The 14,653-nt window shown below is 31.3% G+C and overlaps 2 protein-coding genes and 1 long non-coding RNA gene across 6 annotated transcripts; 2 read left to right on the top strand and 1 right to left on the bottom strand.

The window, feature by feature from the left end:
- Nucleotides 1-130: 130 nt before the first annotated feature.
- On the top strand, nucleotides 131-4,001 carry LOC106441578. Of its 4 annotated transcripts, none has more exons than XM_048772895.1 (7): nucleotides 131-415; nucleotides 506-658; nucleotides 768-954; nucleotides 1,080-3,164; nucleotides 3,304-3,388; nucleotides 3,487-3,673; nucleotides 3,791-4,001. In XM_048772895.1, exons 1-4 carry the CDS (start codon nucleotides 200-202, stop codon nucleotides 1,166-1,168), a joined length of 645 nt encoding a protein of 214 aa, XP_048628852.1. In that variant the 5' UTR covers nucleotides 131-199; the 3' UTR covers nucleotides 1,169-3,164; nucleotides 3,304-3,388; nucleotides 3,487-3,673; nucleotides 3,791-4,001. The 4 variants fall into 4 exon arrangements, with proteins under 4 accessions (XP_048628852.1, XP_048628849.1, XP_048628846.1 ...); XM_048772892.1 differs by having other exon boundaries at nucleotides 3,236-3,388; nucleotides 3,794-4,001; XM_048772889.1 differs by having other exon boundaries at nucleotides 3,236-3,388.
- Nucleotides 4,002-7,738: 3,737 nt separating this feature from the next.
- LOC111204351 lies at nucleotides 7,739-8,884 on the top strand. Its single transcript, XM_048772897.1, has 4 exons — nucleotides 7,739-8,010; nucleotides 8,112-8,264; nucleotides 8,352-8,538; nucleotides 8,647-8,884. Exons 1-4 carry the CDS (start codon nucleotides 7,798-7,800, stop codon nucleotides 8,739-8,741), a joined length of 648 nt encoding a protein of 215 aa, XP_048628854.1. The 5' UTR covers nucleotides 7,739-7,797; the 3' UTR covers nucleotides 8,742-8,884.
- A 334-nt stretch (nucleotides 8,885-9,218) lies between these two features.
- LOC111213619 lies at nucleotides 9,219-14,565 on the bottom strand. The gene is made up of 3 exons (XR_007333514.1): nucleotides 13,893-14,565; nucleotides 11,547-13,795; nucleotides 9,219-10,053 (listed from the first exon to the last, which is right to left on the bottom strand). It is a non-coding gene; the product is annotated as an uncharacterized LOC111213619 (long non-coding RNA).
- Between the last annotated feature and the right edge of the window lie 88 nt (nucleotides 14,566-14,653).

Raw genomic sequence — 14,653 nt, 5'->3', positions numbered from 1 at the left:
TTTAGTTAATGGGATCAAAGTTAGTTGGAAGGTTTTCATTAAATTTCAAAAACTAAATATGGGGGTACGAACTCAAAATCTAAAACTTTGGGGGCTTTGGTTCTATTAAATGAAAGAGGAGAACCAAAATAAAAAGATCTATAATAGTTTTCGAGGGAGGAAGGGAACAATTTTAGTTAAGGCGGAATTAGGGTTCGTCATGGCTTCATCGAGTAGAAAAGACTACGAAATCATCAGTGATCCGTTAAATCCTAGATGCGTGGTTGCATGCTTTAACTACTCTATCTTTGGAGAAGTGACCGAGGAGGATAAACTTCTGTTGGAGAGGATCAGAGGGAAAGAGGACAATACGAGTCCAAAGTACACAGATCAGGAGGAGCGCAATCTCATCAACAAACAGATCAGGAAGTCACAGGTCCCTCTCTCTCTCTCGATCTATTACCTTCTCAGAATCTCTGATTTGATTCGACAGTTTCTAAGTTGTTTTTACTTTTGTTCAATACAGGGATTTGACGTGGACTTTTCCAAGTTCCGATGCCTTTTCGATTTCTACCCTTCGTTTCTTGATGAATGCCATTCAACCTTAATAACAGAAACCGATAGGCAGTTTTTCGGAAGATTGGCTCAGGATTCCATTGCAGATTACAACATTAGAGAGGTTTGTCCTTTTTCCGACCAAACACTACTTCAGTTCAGTTGTCTATTTCTTATTACTTTTATTTTATTTTAATTTTATTTTTTTTTATTTTTTATTTTCTAAAAAACAGGGGACCAGTTTTGAATTTGTTGAGGTCGAGAAAACAAATCTGTACAGGAATAAAGGGTACATTTACTTCATCACATTTGTAGCCAAGGATCCTTGCGACCAGACCAAAGTCTTTCAAGCTAAGGTCTGCAATGTCTTATGTAGAGAGATTGAGCACAGTTTCTGCAGGCTCAAACCCGGTCAGAAAGGTATAATCATTGTATGGAGGTTTTTTCAGCCTGTCTGATTAATTGTTCACTTGTTTTGGAGAGGAAACTTGTGTTTTATCTTTTAAAGTGAAGTATGTATTAATGTTTCATATCGTTTTTGGCAGGAGAATGCAATGAAGATTCTAAGAGAGTTATGAAGAAACCAAAGTGTAACACAAGATCGAACAAGGGTGTCATTACCAATGTGTCTTAGATAATGCATCAACCATTGTCGGAGATATTGTCCTATTTGATGGGAATTATGTCCCTTTTATATGTTATCATAACTTTATGTATGACTTTTCTAGGACCAACTACTAAAATATAAAAAATTTATCCATTTGTTTTCTGTTTTCTCACTTTCTGGTATCTTCTTTTTCCAAACATGCTTTCTTATTTGTATCCAAACCTATAATCGTAACAAACGGCATTTGAGCTCATAATGATGGGCCCAATAGATAAATAAGCAAATTCTTCCAAACAGACGTCTGAGCGCAAGAGCCTTTTCTACGAATTTGTATTTTTATTTTATTCTGATTAACCAAAAAAAATCATTTTGAGTTTTGTTTTACTACTGGAATATACATGCCTAGATTAATTTAAAATAAGTAAATTGGATCGAAAAAAGCTTAGCATATGATATGTTAACTGGTCAAAATCCAAATCAGTTCCCTGGTGCGCAAATGACTTTTTTTCACGATCAAATTTTCTTCATGAATTTGCTTGTTTGAAACAAGAAAGGGTCTTCAAGTTTATGAATCTAAGTCACATTTGACTGAATTGTTTTTAAATTGCAAAATAACACATACTTTCACTTGTCAAAAGGTTAGGAAATGAATATATGTAAATTGGTTGTCATAAAGAAAAGGAACAAAATGAAGATGCTTACAATTTAGAGATCACAACTCATATGGATTTGGGGACATCGAATGAATTTATGTATTACGCATGAGTTGTGTTTACTATTATCGTTTTACACTGAATATGTTTTTTCTTGCTCTGTTTTGGATATGCCGTTCTTCAGTTTGAGCTTTTTGTAGATAAAATGGTATTAATAAAAAAAAGTTTATCATATCACCACTTTTTTTGTAACTGACCACATATTCTCTATGGTTTTCTTCCAATGAAAAGCATCGAGTCGACATATAAAAATACCACGTACATAATAGATAATATACTTGTGAACATATACCAAGCTTACAACCAACTTTAGACGCTGAACACAAACGTAGCTTTGACAGCATGAAACAAATAAAAGGGAAAACTTTTAAACCTTAATTGTGTAGAAGTAGAACAAAAGATAATTTAGGATAATGCAATCCTCAATTGTGGTTATCCAATCCAATGAATCATAGGAGGAGAAGAAACATTTTTTTTTTAACGAACCAAACTAAATGGTGACCAAGTGAATGAAAAGATAATTTAGGAGGAGAAGAACCAAACTAAGGTTTTTTTATTTTATTTTTAAAAATCAGTAAAACAAAATTACAGATTTTAAATGGTGATCAAGTCAATGAATGAAAATAAATTTCCTTAAAATTACACTATTTATTTGAATTTTTCATATGATTCCCTTCCATTCATCCTTTTTTGTATAAAAAAAATTATAGAACTAATACATTTCTTATCAAATTTGATAAGAAACAATTGATAACATATATTCTTTTTCATTCTTATTATTTTGTTTTCTTTCATTCTTTTTATATTCATTTCTATTGTTAGTTTAGAGCCTACAATTTTAGTTAATGGGTTCAAAGTTAACCAAATGATAGTTCGGAAGTTTTCATTAAATTACAAAAGCTAATTATGGTGTACGATCTCTTAAATATAAAACTTTGGGGGCTTTAGTGCTATTAACTGTAAAATGCGAAACCAAAATTAAAAAAAAAAAAGAAGTATATAGATTTTGAGAAGAACGGGGATCAATTAGTTTCAAAAAAAAGTGTATAGATTTTGAGGAGAACGGGGAGCAATTAGTTACGTCGGAATTAGGGTTTGACATGGCTTCATCGAGTAGAATAGATTACGAAATCATCAGTGATCCGTTCAATCCACAATGTGTGATTGCAGGCTTTATACCTCTCTGGAGAGATAACGAGAAGGAGAAGCTTCTGTTGGAGAGGATCCGAGGGAAAGAGGACAATACGAGTCTAAAGTACACACCACAGGAGGAGCGAGATCTCATCAATGGACAGATAAGGAACTCGCAGGTCTCTCTCAGAATCTCTGATTTGATTTGATTTGATAGTTTCTAAGTTGTTTTTACTTTTGGTTAAATAAGGGCTTTGACGTCGATTTTTCCATGTTTCGATGCCTTTTCAATTTCTACCCTTCCTCTCTTGATGAAAGCCATTCAACCTTAATAAGAGAAACCGATAGGATCTTTTTCGGAAGATTGGCTCAGGAATCCATTGCGGATTATAACATTAAAGAGGTGTGTCCTTTTTCAGACCAAATACTAGTTCAGTTCAGTTGTCTATTTTTTATTATTTTTATTTTATTATATTTGATTTTGGTAAAAAAAAAAAACAGGGGACCAGTTTTGATTTTCTTGAGGTTGAGAAAGCAAATCTATACAGGAGTAAAGGTTACATTTACTTCATCACGTTTGTAGCCAAGGATCCTTGCCACCAGACCAAAGTCTTTCAAGCTAAGGTCTGCAATGTTTTCTGTAGAGAGATTGAGCACAGTTTCTGCAGGCTTAAACCCGGTCAACAAGGTACTATAACCATATCTCAAGTCTGTTGTACACATCGTATAAAGTTTCAGAGAGGAAACTTGTGCTGTGTCTTTGCAACGGAAGTATGTTTTGATGTTTCATTTTCGTTTTTGGCAGTAGAATGCGATGAAGATTCTAAGAGAGTTGTGAAGAAACCAAGGTATAATACAAGATCGAACAAGCGTGCGGATGTCGGAGATATATTAAGGGATTGATTTCCTATTTGTAGGACAACTACTAAAATATAAAAAATAAATTATCCATTTGTTTTCTGGTGTCCAGACGTTTCCATCTTATGATGATGATAGGATCATAGGATACCAGCCAATAATTAGCAGTAGATAATCATAGCAAACGAGTTTTGAGTTTTTGGGCTCATGTGCTCATAAGCTTGATGGGCATTACTATTCATCAAAACCATACATGGCTCATGATTGAAAAATAAAATAAACATCAAATTTGGTGTAGATGAACTGGATATACTCATCCACCATCTGTGTTTTTTAGACACACTATTTCAAGTGATATGTCCACTCCACGAGATTGTTCACATAGGTGGCCCAAGCTTGAGGAAAAGAAGCTGTGGTGAGAATAAGTGGGTCGATAGCACTAATTAAAGCGATGATAAGAGTATACCTTAGAGTACTCAAGGTTCGTCTCTTCAATGGCTCAAATGGTGTGTTGAAAAAGAATAAGTCCTTAGAGATTCCATGTCAAGTGTTTTTTTTTTAAGATAGTTTGATAATGTTGTTCACGTTGATGAGTACCTTAATTTTCAAAGCAATGCTGGAGTTAAAAATTTGGAGGTTGTATAAATAAAATAAGACGTCTACTCTAAATACCATACTAAAAATATAGTTTTTTCATATTGAATTATGATAAACCTAGACAATTAAAAACAAACCTTATGCAATGCAGAACGTTGGGAAAATATACCACTTAAATAAAAGATGATACACTTGTGAAAATATATCAAGTTTACTACCAACTTTAGAGGCTTATATGATGACATGTGAAACAAGGGAGAAAACTCTTAATTTTTTTTTAATTCTATGTAAAACAAAAGATAATTTTGATTACGGAAAATTTCCATAATCCAATCCCACAAAATTACAATTTTAGTTGACGGGTTCAAAGTTTGCCAAGAAAAAATTAATGGGTTCAAACTTTACCAATGGATAGTTGGGAGGTTTTCATCAAAATTTCAAAAACTAGTTATGGGGTACATCTCAAAAAAGCTAAAACATTGGGGGGGGCTTTAGTGCTATTAAATGTAAGATGCGAACCAAAATAAAAGGAGTCTATACTATACTAAAAGGGGGATATAAGCCATGAAGAGGGTGTCCACATAGGATAGAAAAATCAACCAATCAGAGAACCCGAAATTGCCATGTCATCTCATTTATTTTTCGTAAAAAATAAAAAAAAAATGCGAAGGTGAGAATCGAACCCGGGTTGGTATGATATATATATAGGACAGTTACCACTAAGCCATTGACACTTTCTTGGACACATATACAAGAACCACTAAGTATATAATCACAAACTTTTATGTACATTTACAATAATATGAATTCAACTTTCAAGACTCCGATACTTTGTTTTGTAAAAAAAAAATAAGTAAATGACTAAGTTAATATATTCTTAGAAAGTGTGAGAACGTTGACAAATATGAAAAAGCATAGATTTTTGTTTTCGTGACAAAGTTAAGAATTTTGTAAAATAAGTTTAACATATAAATTTTCGTGACAAATATGAAAAAGCATAGATTTTTGTAAAATTTTGACAAAACAACTCAAAACATACTTCTCTAATGTCTTAATAAAATATTATTTAAGGGTGTAATAATTAAATATATTAATTCAATAAATTTTGTAATTTATAGATAAAACAATAACACAACAAATTTTGAAATATTTGTTTAACCTATCGATTTTTTTTTCATGAGAATCCAACAAAACAAGATAAAAAAAAATTAGATTTACAAATATTTAATTACCATTTTATTCAATTTTGATTAATTTCAAATTGTCATAATGTATCTTTTTGAAGTTACAAATATGAAAAAGCATAGATTTTTACACAATTTGACAAAACAACTCAAAACATATTTTTCTAATGTCTTAATAAAATATTATTTAAGGATGCAATAATTAAATATATTAATTTAATAAATTTTATAATTTATAGACAAAACAATACCACAACAAATTTTGAAACATTTTTTTAACCAATCGATTTTTTTTCATGAGAATCCAACTAAACAATTAGATTTACAAATATTTAATTACCATTTTATTCAATTTTGATTCATTTCAAATTGTAATAATGTATCTTTTTGAAGTTACAAAAAAATAATGTTCTTTCTTTATTACACTAGCATTGTATATAGATTATATATACACAAAATAAATATAATATAACAACATAAGCTTGCTTTCCCCGATTCATATGAAAACTTTTTAAGTTATCCACCAAAGCAAATTAATTAAATCAATGAAATTGTTAAAATACAGCAAATTAATATATAATTTTATTTTAAATTAAATTATTTAAAAAGTGTATTTTCGTTAAAACAAAATAATAAATAAGTAAAACTGATTTGATGGTAATTTTTATGATATATATATATCAATTCTGTGAAAGCAATAGAAGCTTAATATGGAAATAAATCTTAAATACAAAAACCTCTAAAAATTAACAAAAAAAATTAATAAATTAAACTATGATATCACTTAAAAGCTTCTTAGACCATATTAATAAAATATTTAAGCGAAATTAGACAAATTTGATTTTTTCCAGCAAAAAGTTTATTATTAATTAGCATCAGTTATTTCAAGATGTTTAAGAAATGGTGGACAAAAAAATAGGATGGACATTAATGATATATGAACTATGAATAGTAATTTGTGAAGCAGACTTAGATAACATATCTGCACATCCATTTCCAGTCCTTTTTGATGCTTAAATTCAATTTCTTCAGAGTAGTTATTCCACAAATAGATCGTATGAGATATTGTTTTGATATGTAGATTTGTTTTTTCAATGTTAAGAAGATTGATAACTGTAAAAATGTCTCTTTCGAATATGATATGTCTATAACTGAGTCCCCAACATGAGACAAGTTTGTTTAAAAAGTAAATAATTTTATTTTTCTTATATTATATAATCAATATATATTATTTACTGATAATAAAAATATAGTTATTCATCTATCACAAATATCTATGCAAATATGTGAATCAAGTACAACAATCAAACAACATAATGATTTCCACAAAGAAAATTTAAAAAATATATTTATGTTATGTAGTCATATTTTATATTCTTTAAATAATGTAATACAATAGTATTATACATTATTTTTTTAGAATTGAGAAATACATATATCAGTTAGACAAATTAAGCGATAATTAGACAAATTTGATTTTTATTTTGTGAGTAAAAAGTTTATTATTAATTAGCATTACTTATTTCATGATGTTTAAGAAATGATGGACAAAAAAATAGGATGGACATAAATGATATATGAACTATAAATAGTTTTTTTGTAAAGCTGACTTAGATAACACATATGTACATCCATTTCCAGTTCTTTTTGATGCATAAATTCAATTTCTTCAGAACAGTTATTCCACAAAGAGATCGTATGAGATATTATTTTGATATTCAGATTTGTTTCTTGATTGTTAAGAAGATTGATAAGTGTAAAAATGTTTCATTCGAATATGATATGTCTATAACCGAGTCCCCAACATGAAACAAGTTTGTTAAAAAGTAAATAATTCTATTTTTCTTATATTATATAATAAATATATATTATTTACTGATAATAAAAATATAGTTATTCATCTATCACAAATATCTATGCAAATATGTGAATTAAGTACAACAATCAAACAACATAATGATTTTCACAAAGAAAATATAAAAAATATATTTATGTTATGTGGTCTTATTTTATATTCTTTAAATAATATAATACAATATTATACATTATTTTTTAGAATTGAGAAATACATATAATATCTTATCCGCGCGTAGCGCGGTTAAAAAATCTAGTATCTATAATAGTTTTTGAGGGAGAACGGGAGCAATTAGTTACGGCGGAAGTAGGGTTCGTCATGGCTTCATCCAGTAGAGTAGATTACGAAATCAACAGCGATCCGTTCGATCCAGAATGTGTGATTGCGAGCTTTAATGCTCTGCTTGGAGAACTGACCGAGAAGGAGAAGCTTCTGTTAGAGAGGATCAGAGGGAAAGAGGACAATACGAGTCCAAAGTACACAGATCAGGAGGAGCGAGATCTCATCAACAAACAGATCAGGAAGTCACAGGTCTCTCTGTCTCTCTCTCTCTCTCTCGATCCCAATCTATTACTTTCTCTGATTCGTCTGCATGGTGGTTTCTAAGTTGTTTTTACTTTTGTTCAATAAAGGGATTTGACGTGGATTTTTCCAAGTTTCGATGCCTTTTCGATTTCTACCCTTCGTTTCTCGATGAACGCCATTCAACCTTGATAAGAGAGACCGATAGGCGGTTTTTCGGAAGATTGGCTCAGGAATCCATTGCCGGTTACAACACTAGGGAGGTGTGTCCTGTTTCCAACCAAACACTAGTTCAGTTTAGTTGTCTATTTCTTGTTATATTATGTTTGACTTTGGTAAAAAAAAAACAGGGGACCAGTTTTAAATTTGTTGAGGTCGATAAAGCAAATCTTTACAGGAATAGAGGATACACTTACTTCATCACCTTTGTAGCCAAGGATTCTTGCGACCAGACCAGAGTCTTTCAAGCTAAGGTCTGCAATGTTTTCTGTAGAGAGATTGAGCACAGCTTCTGCAGGCTTAAACCCGGTCAGAAAGGTATGAATCACTTCTCAAGTCTGTTATAGACATTGTTTTGGAGATGAAGCTTGTGTTTTATCTTTTTGCAAGGGAAGTATGTTTTAGTGTTAAATTTCTTTTTGGCAGGAGAATGCGATGAAGATTCTAAGAGGGTTGTGAAGAAACCAAGGTATAACACAAGATCGAACAAGCGTTTGGGTGTCACTATGAATGTGTCTTAGATAATGCATCAAACCATTGTCGGAGATATTGTCCTATTTGATGGGAATTATATCTATTTTATCTTTTATGTTATCATAACTTTATGTATGACTTTTGTAGTAAGACACTAAGTCAACTAATAAAATATTAAAATATGCTTTCATATTTGCATTCAAAACTCAAGGATATTCATCTTGCGATGATAGGGATCTCAGCCAACTATTAGCAGTTGAGGGACATGTTCGTTTCCTTAGTTTCTCTGCTTAGGATGTCTGCCACTAGAAGATCTTGGTTCTTTAGTTGAATTGGTCCATTAGCTCCCGGTTGAATCCATGAGTCAGACTATAGACTTGTTGACTCACCGTTTCCTATTGCTTTGCCTAGATGCATAAGTAGCAGGTCTTTGCCAATGAGAACCCCTCTCCAGCCATGGGAAATGGATGAACCAGCTTTGACCTTGAGGAAAGAGGACTTATGGCAGTACTTGCCCCAAAGGATCTTAGATAGTCCTCTTTAACTTTTGGGAATTATGTCCCTTTTATCTTTTAAGCCCTCATAACTGTATCATGTGTGACTTTTGTGGGACAACTACTAAAATATTAAAACTTTATCCATATGTTTTTTGGTCTCTTGTTCCAAATATGCATCTAAACCCTCCCCAAGGATTTCTTTCTTAGGATCGCAACCAAATGATCGCAATGGATAATCCAAACAAACAAGCTTTTTTGACTCATAAACTTGATAGGCTACCATTTGCCCATTACTATTCTGTAACCCGTTAAAATCCATTAGGGGCTCATTTTAGTTAAAAATCCATACACGGTTTATTTAAGTTACCAATCCATTTGATAATAATATGTTAAAATCCTCCAAAAGTTGCAAATGATAACATGCTAGTAAAATTTCAAAAAAGAAAAAAGATAACGTTTTTAAATATACTACTTGATAGTTGATAATCTACTAAACTAAAGGTTGTTGACTTGTTGTGCCTTCCACACCTGATAACACTGGACTCATGCTAGGCCCCCAACTCCTGAAATCTGTTACATAAACCATATACTTTTAGAATTATGTTTTATTTAAATGAAACTATATAAATTTTTTTTTGTAACATACCACGGGGTATACAATCTCTGAGAATAGAGACTGCTGGCCTTTACCACGGCTAATTTTCCGAGCTATTTTTGCAAATCCTTTGTCCCCCCACTTAACACCCCACGTGTTCTGTATGATCCAGTAGTGCTGACCATCTATACTGTTGTACCCAGTAACTAGAACTAAATGATTGCCTTGAGTTTTTTCTTTACTCCGTTTATCTCCGTAAAATATTCCCTATATTTTTGAAAAGAAACCATTTAAGTTAAATGGTATGTAGGGGTGGGCACTTTACCCGATATCCGAAGTGGCACCCGAACCCGATCCGAAAAACCCGAACCGAAATCCGAACCGAAGTAGCAAAATACCCGAACGGGTATTGAATAAGGAGAGATTGGATACCCGAACCCGAACGGGTAATACCCGAACCCGAATGGATATCCGAAGATAACCGAACATATGTATAATTAACCTTATATTTCTAGTTTATATCTCTCATTTTATATAAAATATTTATATTGATACTACACATACTTTAAGTTCATATGATATACATACAATTACGGAAAAAAATGATTTGCTATTCACTTAAAATGCATGTCAAATGTTTTATTTCAAAAATTAACAAAAAGATACATCCAAAATTTTTTAAAAATAACTAAATTAGTGTCTTTTTAGTTTTAAAATGTTATGTCCAAATCTATTAACCATTCAATCTATTAGAAATAAAAATTAGTTAACTGAAAGTTATATTTTTAAATACAAGAAACTTGAGAAATGAAAATTTTAATTTTTTTTCAAAATCTAAATATCCGAACCCGATCCGAAATAACCGAATCCGAACTAAAAATACCCGAACCCGACCCGAAGTACAAAATACCCGAACGGGTTCTACACCTCTATACCGAAATACCCGAAAATCCGAAATACCCGATCCGAACCCGAACGGGTACCCGAACGCCCACCCCTAATGGTATGTGTGTATATATGGCAGTCTTTCATTATGTGCAAGCAGAACGAGCGGTTGAACAAGTCCAAAATTTTAAAGGGTCTAAAAAATTTTGTTTTTGTTTTAGTAATAGTTATAAATTTGAAATCATATATTTGTAAAAAGTAGATAACTATATTTAAACTTAATTCTCATTTTTATTAACCAATAAATATAAATATAGATTGCACTTTTTTATTTTTTAAATAACCAACTAAAAATGCAATGAATTAGGTAGTAATTAGCATTTATATCAATTGTATATCATGGAAAGTAAAAACCAATTGTTGGTGTGTTGTTGTAATATTCAATGGAAGTACAGAAATTTATTATTCTAATTTGATTGTGTTAGAAAACCATTATTTATCAGTTATTATAAATAGGGAAAGCAAGATATATTTTTTTCACCAACATTTTACAAAAGAAATAGCAAACACAAAAAAGAGAAAACTACCTTACATTCTTCCGTCAACAAGAAAAAAAGAAGAGTCTACAACCGTGTCTAATCAACAGTCTACAACTTTTTGTCTAACCACAGTCTAGGTTTTGTACTCTGTTATATTAACTGAAAAAGCTAGAAGAGTGGCTAAAAGAATATCAAACTTGATAATTTAATCGAGGATTTTGCATTATTAATGTCAAATGATCAAAGTTAATTTGATTGACAATTTTGCATCAAAAGTTCAAAGAATATGTTATTTAAATAAAAATTAGATTATCATATGCTATATGAATAACTTACCTCTCCTTTGTGGGCTAAAAAATCGTCTGTTGCCAATAGGCTGACCATCACAGGGGCAACTTTAACTAACTGTATCAATTCCTCTTCACTGACCACTTTTGTTGTAATGAACTCTTCAATCTTCAGAACACCTACTTTTTTTGCCTACCAGTAAAAAATTTAATAATATTATGTTTTGAATAACGAGCACAATTATCACTCGGTCACTATATTTAGATTTTACCTCGATTTTTTTAGAACATGGATCTTTTTTATTCGTTCTCTTTTCACACTCACAATCTTTCTCTTGAATGATGCCTTCATTCTTCAGAAAATTCTTGAGTTCATCAAAATTCTTGATCGCATCAGTGCTCATCTTTTTAGCAATTCCATGATAAAGATGATCCACAGATAGCGAAACATCTAGATTGAATTGAATCTTTAGCCGTGCTTCTATATTTTTCTTGGTCGCGTGGGCCCAGCATGTATCTGCCAAAAATAATATGTAAAATATTAGAACTTTTTAAGTTACAAGAAAATAAAAATATTAGAACTTTTTCTTTTGATTTATGCAGGAAAAGTATCCATGGAAACATATAAAATAATATATATATTATAACTCCTTTGTACGGGTTCGCAAGCTGCTGTCGATAAAACAAAAATAAATAATGGGTGTTTGTGGCTGGCGAGTAAAAAAAGGATTTTATGCTTCCATATGTTAAAAATGAAATATCGATGCTAACCTAATTAAAATTAGAAAATGTATTGATTACACAAACAAATACATATATAGATAAATATTACATATGTACGAGTTTATATATATATATATATATGTGTGTGTTTAATCAAGGAAATTTAAGTGTACATCCACGATCCAGTTTTGCAATATGTAAAATGCATTATGAAAAAATGCATTATAATTACCTTTATATTTTTGGTTGCTGACTTCCCTCACAACGCGATCAACCTCACTCCATTCTTTCCAATAAATTTTATCATCTCCACAATCCTACAAAAGAAAAAGAAGAAGATTAGATTGTGCTAAGTGACAAAATAAGAAAAAATTAAAATTTGTACAAATAAGAGTAATTATATAAAAGGACCTAACCTTGGGATAGTTATCATCCGAAGGCGTCAAACGCTGCAATAACATCATATTTCTTTGTTAGAATATTTTTATACAAATAAAATAGGTTTTATAATGTATCAAAATATTACATGGGTGCTTTTTGTAGTAGAAGCATCTCCAGTTTTTGGTCTTTTTCCTCCTTTTTTGTGTCCGCCGCCGGCTCCATATGATCGGTTAGCATCTAATCATTTGAAATAAGTAAATAAATTAGTCTACTTTTTTGGGTTATAACAAAAATGATCTGGTGTTCAAAAAAAATAAAAAAATAAAAACAAAAACAAAAATGATCTAAGTTAAAAAAATCTCATTTTTTTCTTTTGGCTTGCGTAATAACAGAAAAAGCCCAACTTTTTGATCAATAAAATAAAACTGTACATAAAGAAATTGCTTCAATGTTTTATGCAACAACATAAGCAAGTCAAGAGGCTAAAAAAGATCAAAGCTTTTTCTTTGTCAGAGTTTATTTGACGAGTTTATCCAACAACAAAAGCAACCGGCCCTAAACACCTAGATGCAGCAACAAAAAAAACCCACCAAAAGATCTCAGACGATGAAACATTTTTTTGTCAGAGATTACATTTGAGGATTTCATCAAGCAACAAAAACAAACCCGAAAGTTATATGGAAAAAAAAAACTCAAAATCAAGATCCAGATATACCTTGATCTCGTTCATGCTTGGTCTCAGGTGCTTCCTTTGCTACCTGTTCAAAGCGTGGAGATAGTTACTTTAGAAGGTGTACCAGGAGATCTTTTATGTAGTTATTCAAATACTCAAAAGTGACAAGATTTATTATTTGTATACGCCACTAAGAGAGAAACCAAACTTATTATATATTGACCCTTGCTTTCAAAATAGTTGTAGCTTTGGAAACAAAAACAGATTTGGATCAAGGGTTTTAAGAAACGTAAACTTACATCTGCTGGAGGATCTTCACCGATTTTTTTTCTTTTTCTCTTATCCATTTGTAGCTCTGAAGAAAGAAGCATGTATGAGTTAAGAACAAGTAAACGGAAGTCACACTTATGGAAAACTATATATGAATATATAAAGCATTTTCTCTCTCTAAAAGAACTTACATTTTTCTCAGTGTCTATGACTCAGATCTTTCTTGTTTTTTTTTCCCAGTGTTTATGACTCTGAAGAAAGAAGCATGTATGAGTTAAGAAACAGAAAACGGAAGCCACACTAATGGAAAACTATGAATAAACATTTTCTCTCTCTAGAAGAACTTACATTTTCTCAGTTTCTATGACTCAGATCTTTCGTGCTTTGTTCTCTCTCACGTAGTAAGAATATATAGAATACTGATTTGCATCAACACAAGTTTATGATTTACATTTAGAAAAAAAACAAAATAGAAAGTTTTCTTCTCTCCGTATACGAGACGAGACAACACCTGTCCAGTTTGCAGAGTTGTAAGAACTTTAACAGAATATTAATGGCTATCTTCAGGAGAATTCCTCTTATACCCCTACCGTTCTTTTATTTGCTTAAACCCACTAAATGGGAGCTCATATTCATGGCGAGCTCATATAATTCTTAAACCCTTTAAATGGGACAAACCATTTGTTGTTGATATTCTATTCATTACAAACGGTTGATGAATAGTTTAATAATGTGATCGTTTATTTTATTATTTGCATGGTCCCGTTTGATACGATGTTTTTTTTTTCCGTTTGATACGATGTTGTTTAGGGCACAAAAGTTAATGTCTGATCTTCTTTTGTAATGTCGACTTTTGCTATATCTTAAGTTCCGGACTCGGCTTTTTTTTATGCTAACAATATTTTGTTTTTGTAACGCACATGATTTATTGTGTGTGAATTTTAAATATACCGTGCTACTCTATCTGAGAACATGCTAATATGAAAACCACCTATAAGAAAACGCATCACTTATTTACGGAATTACGTGATAGTTTCACTACAAGAAAACAGCGTAATTCTGACGGACATTCTGACGGAAAATGAGATCCTCGGAATATACCGATGAAA

This window comes from Brassica napus, chromosome A3, assembly GCF_020379485.1.
Source record: "Brassica napus cultivar Da-Ae chromosome A3, Da-Ae, whole genome shotgun sequence".
Taxonomy (NCBI): Eukaryota; Viridiplantae; Streptophyta; class Magnoliopsida; order Brassicales; family Brassicaceae; genus Brassica; species Brassica napus.
Note: the sequence above shows the minus strand (reverse complement) of the source record. Positions and strands in the feature narration are given on the sequence as shown.

Excerpts from the sequence above, each read along its gene's own strand:
- LOC106441578 (XM_013883383.3), top strand. The coding sequence starts at position 2,955 with ATGGCTTCATCGAGTAGAATAGATTACGAAATCATCAGTGATCCGTTC. Across the intron at positions 3,165-3,235 it reads GACAGATAAGGAACTCGCAG|GGCTTTGACGTCGATTTTTC; the intron begins GTCTCTCTCAGA and ends TGGTTAAATAAG. Across the intron at positions 3,389-3,486 it reads CGGATTATAACATTAAAGAG|GGGACCAGTTTTGATTTTCT; the intron begins GTGTGTCCTTTT and ends AAAAAAAAACAG.
- LOC111204351 (XM_048772897.1), top strand. The coding sequence starts at position 7,798 with ATGGCTTCATCCAGTAGAGTAGATTACGAAATCAACAGCGATCCGTTC. Across the intron at positions 8,011-8,111 it reads AACAGATCAGGAAGTCACAG|GGATTTGACGTGGATTTTTC; the intron begins GTCTCTCTGTCT and ends TGTTCAATAAAG. Across the intron at positions 8,265-8,351 it reads CCGGTTACAACACTAGGGAG|GGGACCAGTTTTAAATTTGT; the intron begins GTGTGTCCTGTT and ends AAAAAAAAACAG.